A 10,902-nucleotide genomic window follows, 5' to 3' on the forward strand; every position below is an offset into this window, starting at 1 on the left:
AGGACTTGACGGAATCGCACCTGTATTCTTGAAGAATCGTTCAGAACAACTTACCCATCCCTTAGAACGCCTTTTCAATAAGTCTCTGAAAAATTGGAAATTCCCTGAAGTTTGGAAATCGTCTCATTTGTTGCCTATTTTAAATCAGGCAAGAAATCTGACATCCGTAATTATCGTGGAATTGCCATTATCTCTTGCATCCCAAAACTTTTTGAATCAATCGTAAACGAAAAAAAAAAAAAAAAATCAGCAAGTAAAAAAAACAAATTATAAACAAACAGCACGGCTCTTTTAAAGGTCGTTCAGCTACCTCTAATCTTCTTGAATTTGTAATCTTGCCTTAAGAATGAGCAATGGACAATGGCAAGCACGTTCAAGCTCTTTATACTGACTTCAGTAAAGCATTTGACCGAATCGACATACCATTATTTATCTTTGAATTGGCTCCAATAATACGTAACGCAATAGTTCGTTTTCAAAATAAACTTTCAGAACCTATTTCGGTCACCAATTCTTTTTATTTTTTACGTAACGACATTTTCTACATACTTAAAAAAAATAAAAGTTCTTATACATGCAGGCGACATGAAGCTCTTCATGGAAATAAGTAATTCTAGCGACACAGAAGAATTCCAGAATGAAATCAACTTATTCAACACTTGATGTAGTAAAAATACAACGCAATTGTAGTTAGCAGAAAAGTAGAAACACCTATTTTTAAAATATTTTTAGGCAACCAAAAAGTAAAAACAAAAAAGAAAAATTGTAAGGGACCTAGGTATAATCCTAGACTCCAAACTCACTTTTGTAGAACATTATAATACAATCATAACTAAAGCAAATAATATGTTGGGCTTCATTAAGAGGCTCAGCTAGAATTTGCATGACCCATACACTAATAAATTATTATATATTACGTAAGACCTATTCTGGAATACTGTAATATAGTATGGAATCCGTACATTGCCGTACACGAGGAACGCATAGAATCCGTCCAACAACAATTCCTTTTGTATTGCTGATTGCATCTGAAACTGGACTGTCCCAAAAATGCAAAAAGTGTGATAAAAGTGCATGTTTCCGTCAAATCGTTTTGATGTCTTCGGAGCACTTATTGCTTGCATCATAAGGAATAAGCACCCAATACACCAAGACGATTAGACGTAAACTTGCAGTTTTATCACACTTTTTAATAAGTGAAAACGCGCTTATTAGTCCAATTTGGTGTGAAATGCGCAACACGTCCTTCGCAAATTGAATTGGATAATTTTTTTTCGACTTTCCTCTTCCATCATATGAAGCACGCTGCATGCTCATCAACTTACAAACACTCAACGAACGCCGCAAATTTGCAATGCTTTTCTTCATCAATGACATTATTTCACATCGCATAGAATCATAAAATACTTTCACAATTAAACTTCTACACCCTAATTAATTTCTTCTTTTGACATAGTGACTTCACAGTTTAGATTATACTGTCACATCGTTCGATTGAAAGGGCCATTTTTTGCGTAATTTGTTCTGTGTGATTTTTTTGAGAATAATTTTCGTGTTCTTAGATGCCGACAGGGTGTTTACTATATTCGACTCGGATCCGACGACCATTGATTTCGATTTCCGTTGGCCGAAGATTTTGGATCATATTATCCACATGCTCTTTTTCTCTGAGGGTAACTTCAGTCATCTCACTTACCAACTGAATTCGCACGGGTCGGCAGTATCTTGTTGAGGATGGTATAGATTTTTGCACCATCGCTTTAATTTCACTCTTTTCTAACCAAAATATATATTGACAACTGGAGTAAAATAAACACACAAAGTGCTTGTCTTAGAAAATGTTTTGCTTAAATGAATCATTTTTTGTTAATGCATACATACAGAAAATTTCACGGATGGGTTTGATAATATCTGTTTGTATAATCAGTAATTTACCGTTCATAAATGAGGAGACAGGGTTATTTTTATACAGAAAAAGGCCAAACACGTGAACATTCAACGTGACCCTATTGAATCACTTATGAATTGGCGCTAACCAAACCTTCATTACTTTGTAGTAATGTAAGATTAAAAAAAAAGTACTTGGTGCTGTGTCCCGGTTTGCCACCTTCTCCTCTATATGCAGTTGAAATTGAGGAAAAATAAATGTAAAAGGTACTATAACTTTGAAAGGAATGATTTTAGCATTTAGCATTCTAGAACATTATTTACTTAAAAAACTGTTATAAAAAAGTTATACTTAAAAAACTGAATTTAAGGGGGTTTCAATAAAAAATGCTTCATATCTTCTTAAGTATTGGACATAAAAATTTAATATTTTCAGCAAAGTTTCATATTTTTGTGAGTACTACAACTTTGCTGAAAAAAGTACCATTCTATCTCTTTTGCAAAAAAAGTATTTTATTTTTATTTTTTCATAGTATGCTATGACAAATATTGGTAATTGTCATAAAATGCGCAATGTTTTTGTTAACGATTCTTCTCAAGACAGTTTTTGGATTAAGTCAACGGTTTGACCACAAAACAATTAAATTCACCAAATTGGCATCTCCGACCACTGTGCATTGTAACCATTGTATAAAGCCTACTTTGCTTCACGAAATAAATAAATAAATAAATAAATTCTAACATCACTCGTACTAGCTCCCAATTCATCGTTGGGGGCAACCTGAATGCCCGCCATGAAGCTTGGCGGAATTACCAGCGGAACCGGAACGGATGTCTATTGTTCGACCACGCTCAACGTGCACTGTACACTGTGCAGTTTACCGACGAACCAACTTTCATCTCTTTATCCATCTATCCAAGCCAGGTGCACAACGATCTCAGATGAAGTCGGCATCAACGCTAAAACTACCACCACATCAACTGGGTGCAGTTCGGATGTGTGGTTGACAGAGGCATTGACGAAGATCCACCGCTTGACACCGTATATGACATCGACCTGGCGTAGGAAGAACTCCAACTTGTCCGTGGCTGACGAGGCATGTGTTCGACAAGTTCTTGTGAGGGGTAAGTTTGTTGCTATTGATTCCAACACCCAATTACTGATTCGCTTGAGAAATGTGCGTTGATGCCAGTTTCACAAAACTGGAGATCGTGAAATGGCCGATCTGAACAGGCAGATTGCTTCCAGAATGTACTCACTCCGAAATTAAAGTTTCGGGCGTGTTTTCCTGAATCCGAATGACCACTCCAGACCATTCTGGAAGGTAGCCAAGGTCTTAAAAACTCATCCCAAACCCGTTCCACCTTTCAGAGTCGAAAATGACGACGATTGGCTTTCAATTAAACCACAGGAGAAAGCAAATGCGATCGGCGAGCATGTCGCTTCATCGCATTTGCTTGGCTCGACCATCCAAAGTCTGCTCGAAGATCAGGTTGCGCAATGTGTTCAACACCCAGATGCCTCCCTTGTGTCGTGCCTCCGGCGGATAAGATTACAGTACAACCGATTTGCTCAGCGCTGAAGTGTACCAAGAATTTAAAGGCTCCCGGGTTTGACGGCACATTCAACTTAATCTTGAATAGACTAAGCATGAAAGTGCAGTCTATTTATGCCGCTAACAGATGCTTGGAGCTGTACTACTTCTTAAGCATCTGGAATGTAGCAAAAATTGTACTAATCCGCAATCCCGGTAAGGATCCAACATTGCCTTCAAGCTACAGACCATTCAGCCTCCTTTTAGCGCTGAGAAAATTGTTCGAGAAACTCATTCTCAATCGTTTGCTCAAGTTTGTCGAGGAAAACAATATTCTCTTTCCAGAACAGTTTGGGTTCAGGAAGGGGCACACCACCAATCACCAGCTAGCACGGGGGATGAATAACATCCGAAGTAACAAAATTGTATCCACAGCCATGACCTTGCTAGACGTTTAATAATGTTTGGCATGACAGGGCTACCATATCAATAACTTGAAAAGGAGGACATTTCATTGACGTTTAAAGATAAAGGAGGACAATGTTTCCTTTTCTAAACATTAAAGGATGACAATGAGTTTTTATCAAACGGGTATTCATGATTTTCAAAGGTTCTATTGAGATAGTTAATATGTAGTAGTCGGTATCAATTCAACTCATCTTCTCGTTATACTTTTGAAATATGCATCAAACTAGCCTTCTTAATTCATTGTTGATACTTGGAAATGATCTAGTCGATCTTTTTTGCATGTAAATTACAGCTTTACAGCCTCAAAACCATCCCAATCAATTAGTATAAGATATTCTCGAAATGTCAAAATTAAGTGAAAATCCTTCAATCGTATTACAGGCTGTGACTCTTCGAAAATAAATTATAATGATCGAAAATCCCTCTATTGTCAAAATTGATTCCTGGTCTGCCAAAAATAAGTCTAGTAGAATGGGAGGTTTATTTAAAAAAATTCCATCTGTCAAATTCAAGTGAGAATTCACCAAATATGCCACAGCCTAAATGTAGGGCTGTTGACAACTGTAGTATACTGCTGGTCCCACTATCGAATGGCATTTGTTAGACAAGACGAGGTTGCGACATAATTAAACAAGCATGCCCTACAACAACGCTCTTTGAAAACTGTTTTATAAATATCTCAAGTAACATTTTTGGTTATATGAGGGTTCTGTAAACCATAATTAAGACTTGAAGAATGCTTTAAATCCTCGATAAAACTTACAATGTTACTTGGGATGTTACTGGAAAAAATGCAAAGAGAGGGACATTTTCGGGCAAAAGAAGGATGTAGACAGAATATTGAAAAAGGAGGACATGTCCTCCTTTAGGATACTATATGGTAACCCTAATAACGGACTTGGGTACAAGATTTATAAGTTCAACTTCCCATTACATCTGGTTAAAATCACCCGTAACTACTTCCAGCAAAGGTCGTTTAAGGTATGGTTGAATGGTTGTCTTTCGGACACGTTTTCCATCCCAGCAGGTGTTCCGCAAGGAAGTCTGTTGGACCCTTTGCCTAATAGCATCTACACTTTTGACATTCCTCCCCTCGGAGACGGTTGCGTGTTTTTCATGTTCGCAGATGATACCGCAATAGCCGTCAAAAGAAGGAGGTGCCTCACGAAATAACGAAAAAACTTCAACGATGCCTTAACGTATTTGCCAACAGCTGGACAATTAAAATCAATGCCTCCAAAACTCTAGCAATCATCGGCAATCGCCCAAACTAAAACCGGTTCCACCTTGTACTATAATCATGGATGGTACAAGGGTTGAATGGTCTGCCGAAGTAACCTATCTCGGGATATTGTTCGATGAAAAGCTCCTCTTCCGTTCGCATGTAGAGAAAAACGTAGCCAAGTGCTCTGCCTTGGTTAGGTGTCGGTATCCGCTGATTTGCCGCAGATCCCGCCTCTCAAGGAGGAACAAACTGGCCGTCTACAAACAAATCATAGCACCTGCGATCCTCTACGCAGCTCCGGTGTGGGAATCATGTGCACAGGCTCACAGGAACAAAATCCAGGTCTCTCAGAATAGGGTACTGAGGATGGCCCTTGATCATCCCTTCGACACAAGAATTTCTGATCTTTGCCTAGAGGCGAACGTACCTAAATTAGATTATAAAATTGATGACATTAAGACTAGGTTTGTGCAGAAATGCAACACATCAGAATATGCTTTAATAAGCAATTTGTATATAGAAGGTTAAGTGTATGTATATAGTAGACGTAGGTTAGGTAGTAATTGCGTATAGTAGTTATAACTTATAAGTAGTTTTCTTTTTTTCAATTCCAAACAAACCAATCCTACCAAAGTGGCCATTCTCTGAACAGGCCTGATAGGGCTAGGAACATTAAATAATAAATAATTAATAAATAAAATTTCAAATCAACTAAAGTTGAAAAGACGCATGTGTGTCGCTTGAAAATTCAATCATGTAATCCACACAAATTCAAAAAATAAAGATCATTTAGAGCAAAAAACAAGTTCACCATAGATCGATAAATTTAAGTTTTTGTACCTATTGTAAACACCGTCCGTTTTCGGATTCCGGCCAATCTTCACCATTGGCCCAACAACTTCCCGGACTTACTTCCCGACAAACCGCCAACGAACGCCTTTCCCGTGTTTCGGATACACAAAAAGAAGTGGTCTTACACGTTTGCTTGCTAATTAGATACTGATAGGGGAATTTACGTATTCTCGGCAACCTAAGCAGCGACCTTCTTTCTATAGCCTTTTTCTTTAAAGAACGCACACATATGCAGTATTGGTTTGTTTGCAATCTTTTGCTGCCAGCTGCTCTAACAATTTCAGTCGAAAGAATTGTCAAAAACTGTTCTGAAACGCTTTTACAAAGCTCCAATTTTCTCTAGTGAGAGCGAGTATTGTCGGCAACCAGTTTTTCTTCGGCAACCGTTCCATTTGAACTGCATGTAAATCTGCTGTTCTATTATCGGCAACTCGAAATCAGCTACAATTTGTAGTGCGTATGTTTCATTTCAAGAAAACCCTGCTAGATTGCTTTTTCTCAGTGGTAAAGATATAGTCAAATTGAAGCTGAAAGCATAAATAATCGTTTGCATGCATTCAGCGAAGTGTTTTCGTAAGAAAATCCAGTGAAAATAGTGTTTCAATTTGGGTTGCCGAAAATAGTCTGTCATGCCGAAGCCGTCATTTCCCCTATATATTTCAATTGTCCATGTAGAAAGTTCATATAGTCCATATAGTTTCAAGGTGTGAGTAATACCCGGTTTTGCTAACGCCCGTTAGCATCAGCTTCAAAAAATTGTTTACAACCGGACACCCAGCCCAACCTGATTTCAAATTAGGTTTAATTCACTTTCAATACAATCCAAAATTCAATCTACATCGAAAAACTATTTCACACGTTAATCTTCGCTTTCACTTCCCGTCGTCTCATCAAACGTCGCTTCGTCGTACCCTTCGAGATCCTCGAGTTGGCACCATCGCTTGATTCGATCAGCTGCATACACCGTTGTTCTCGCTCGGCTCGATCCATGCAAGCCCGGAATATCTTCCAGCTCGTACCGCTCATTACCCAATACCGCTTTCACCAAATATGGGCCTTTAAACTTCGCCTCCAGCTTCCGACTATGACCCATCGCCGTGAGATCTCGTTCCACTAATACCATATCGCCGACTTCGTAGTTGATCGGCTTTCTGCGGCGTTCGTCAAAATACCGCTTTTGTAGCCGTTGTCTTTTCTCGATCGCTCTTGTTGCTTGCTGTCTCAACTCTGAGGTATTCTCCAACACGTTATCTTCTTCATCCTGCAGTGTCAATATGATGGTATTCTGGTGTACGTCTCGTGGTTTATAAGACAACACCAATACACTCGGCGTCAGGTTTGTGGTCGAGTTCGGCATGTTGTTTACTGACCACTGAATCTTCTGCAGCTGCTCATCCCAACGCGTATTCTTCTCCCCAACCATACACCGAATTGAATTGAGCACTGTTCTGTTCGCTCTCTCAGCTTGACCGTTCGCTCTCGGCGACCCTACTGATGTTTTGATGTGCTCGATAGCGTTCACCCGACAATACTCCTCGAACTTCTTCGCAGTGAATGCAGTACCCCTGTCTGTAATAATGCGACCTGGTGTTCCAAATATGGCCGTTACATCTTCTAGAAAGTTCAATACCGGTCCCGTTTTCGTCGACCGAACCGCTCGGGCAACCACAAATTTCGAAAACCCACAAGTGAGAAGCAACACATACGAATTACCTCTGGCCGATCGGACAAACGGCCCCATATGATCCATGTGTACTGTTCTAAACGGCACGGGTTCTTTTGGTAGTGGATGTAAAAATCCCTCGGGTTTTCCACCTTTACTTTTATGGAACGCACATTGCGGACACGCTTGTATGTAGGATCGTACATACTTACGCATCTTCGGGAACCAGAATTTTTGCTGCAGCCGTTCCAACACTTTGTCCTCCCCGAAGTGGCCCATTTCATCGTGGTATGTGTAAACTAGACGCCAGCGAACACGGTTTGGCACTACAAAACATTTCTCCCCTTCCACCAACCTTATCAACCGATGCCGATCTAACTGATAATTCTGCTGCATTTGTCTCTCTTCATCAGTTAACGGAGATCTCCCTAACACATCTACAATGTCACACAATCGAGGATCTTGTCTTTGCAGAGCCACTAGAAAATCACTGTTGCTTATATCGATAGCCATCATATCGCACAGAACGGGATCAACACTACTTCCGCCTTCCACTGGATTTCTACTCAACGCGTCCACGTGTCTCATGGAGCTTCCTGGCCTATGCTCCAACCGAAAATCGTATTCAGTGAGCTTCAGAAACCACCTGCCGATTCGTGCATTCATGTCTCGTTTTTCGTATGTGTCTCTCACTGCACTGCAATCGGTACGCAGAACAAAGAACTTCCCGATCAAATAATGACGAAATCTTTCGACGCTGGCTACAACTGCTAACACCTCCAATTCGTAACTGTGGTATTTTCGTTCTGCCTCCGATGTACGCTTACTGTAATAGCTAACCGGTTGCCAACCTTCATCCGTCTGCATCAACAAAATTCCAGCCAGACCCTCCGTTCTTCGGCACTTCAAATCCCAGAAAATCGACGGATGATTTAAAAAAGTGTGATTTCTTCAGATTAATGGTGAAACCACTCTCCTTAAGCACTTCTAGCAACTTTTCAAATTTTCGCATCACTTCGTTCACATTTTTTCCACCAATCACCAAATCGTCTATATAGGCAACGATGCCCTCCTTCCGCAGCTTTGCTGTCAACTGGTTCATCGCTCGTTGGAATACCGAACAGCCATTCGCTAACCCAAACGGCATTCGTAGAAAGTGGTAATGGCCGTCACGGGTGGAAAACGCGGTACACTCTTGGCTGTCCTCCGCCACTGGAATTTGGTAATACCCGGAATAAAGATCTACCGTAATAAACACTTCTGCCCCACTGAGTTTATTTAGGCACCACTCGATGTCAGGCATGGGATAACGGTCTTTCACGGTTTTTTTGTTCAGCAGCCTGTAATTCACTGCCTGTAATTCAAAGCACCATCCTTTTTCGGCACCATTACAACTTGGCTACTGTACGGCGAATTCGATTCCTTCACAATACCTGCTTCAATAAGTTCTTCCACTATACCACGCAGAGCAGTTTCTCGCGCATATTCCATACGATGAGGTTTGATGTACACTGGTTCCTTATCACTCAATAATATTTTCATTACCGTGCCCTTTGCAACACCCAACTCTTTCATGTTCTTTGCGAAGCAGGATCGAAATCGATTTACTAAATTCAAAACTTCTTCTTTAGGCCCGTCAGCATTCACATCTTCAGCCCGGATTTCCGCGTATTTCACTTGACTGTCAATAGTAAACATCGTCTCGTATTTTCTCGGCTGTACTTCCACAACCATCTGATCCGATTCCTCGCGAACTGCACTTCGATCCCGATCCCGTCGAAATTCTACCTTTCCGTTACGGTTTACCATCACAACTCCCTGTTGGTTCAGCATATCACGTCCTAGAATCAGCGCCGTGTTCTGAGCCCAGTTTGGGACCACGTTTAGTTTCACCGGCACTTCTATTTCGTCGAGTTTCACGTTCGATCTAACGATTTTGTCCACATTCACTTTTCTTCCCCCAAAACCGACCAAGGTCGTATTTGCCATTTCACTATTTCCAGCTTTTTCAGCAAACCGACATTGAATCGTTGAAACTTTACACCCTGAATCGATTAGAGCGTTTAGTTTCATGCCAGCCACTTCCACGACTCGCACAAAGTTATTATCCTCGTCCACTACTTGCATTCTCGAAGGTCCGGCCTTCGGCGGCTTCGGATTCGGGCAATTTTTCGCCATATTACCACTAACACCACAATTGTAGCAGCATCTTTCCGCAAACGCCGGACAAGACATCGCTTTATGCCCCGGCTGACTACACCTATAGCACGTCGCTACTTTCTCCTTCTGCCTCTCGGTCACTCGTGCAGCAACCGATTCCGATGGTGTATCGTTCATACCTTCCATCCATTTCAGCTGAGATATCAACTCTTCTACCGTCTCAATTCTTCCACCCAACTGTACTCGGGACTTAGACACGAACTCTCCCAATCCAGCGATCACGTATTTCACTATTACACCTTCACCAAAGCCGGCTCTTTTCCCTAAAGCCACTTGAGAGTAGACATACTCTTCGATCGTCTCATCTCTCCTTTTTCGACGCTTGGTCATTTGAGTGTGATAGTAGATTTGGTCGCGAGCCGATGGGTAAGCTCGGATCAGCTTCGCCGAGAACAGAGCCCATGTGATGGCTTCATTTTGAACGCCAGACCACCACAACTTAGCGGAGCCTTCCAAGTTCAAACGAGCACAATGCAATTTTGTCGGTCCATCCCATCCGTAATGAGCAGCAGTAGTTTCGATCTCTTGGATCCACTCTTCGGCCGAAAGGCACGTGGCTTCCTTCGGGTCAAAGTTACTCACTAGTCTCGCAACTCACGGAAATCTGGCCGTCGAACCACCTCACGCACCTGGTTATCTTCCGAATTCCTCGTGGCCACTGTTAACCGTTGTTGCAAGCGTTCAATTTCGGCCACTTTCGCGTCCAACTCAGCCCTTAGCCGATCACCGTCCCGTGGCATTTTGCTCGGTTTCCGTACAGTCACAAATTGATCTGCAGGACGAGGGGAATCAAGTTCAGTATCACTGATATTTTCACGATCAGTTCCGCTTTCGTATTTTTCGGAATCTGAACCTTCGTGGCTCATAGATGAACCTTACACTTAATTCTGCCACCTTTCAACAAACTTTTTCCGCGGCAACCATGTGCATGACCACGCGTTTCTTTTGTCACTCACTCTATTGTCTTCCAAGCTAGTGTTCTAGTGTTCTGTGGGCAGTATCACACTACGGGTTTTTAACTCGCGCGGCTGAATATCCTGTCTACAGCATGT

At 41.4% G+C, this 10,902-nt stretch overlaps 1 protein-coding gene across 1 annotated transcript; it reads right to left on the bottom strand.

The window, feature by feature from the left end:
• Positions 1-8,483: 8,483 nt before the first annotated feature.
• Positions 8,484-10,716, bottom strand: LOC135710391 (uncharacterized). Its single transcript, XM_065232957.1, has 3 exons — positions 10,480-10,716; positions 9,026-10,411; positions 8,484-8,984 (listed from the first exon to the last, which is right to left on the bottom strand). Exons 1-3 carry the CDS (start codon positions 10,714-10,716, stop codon positions 8,484-8,486), a joined length of 2,124 nt encoding a protein of 707 aa, XP_065089029.1.
• Between the last annotated feature and the right edge of the window lie 186 nt (positions 10,717-10,902).

Source organism: Ochlerotatus camptorhynchus, unplaced genomic scaffold, assembly GCF_037179485.1.
Source record: "Ochlerotatus camptorhynchus isolate MF236.1 unplaced genomic scaffold, CSIRO-AGI_Acam_v1.1 ptg000380l, whole genome shotgun sequence".
NCBI classification, from domain to species: Eukaryota; Metazoa; Arthropoda; class Insecta; order Diptera; family Culicidae; genus Ochlerotatus; species Ochlerotatus camptorhynchus.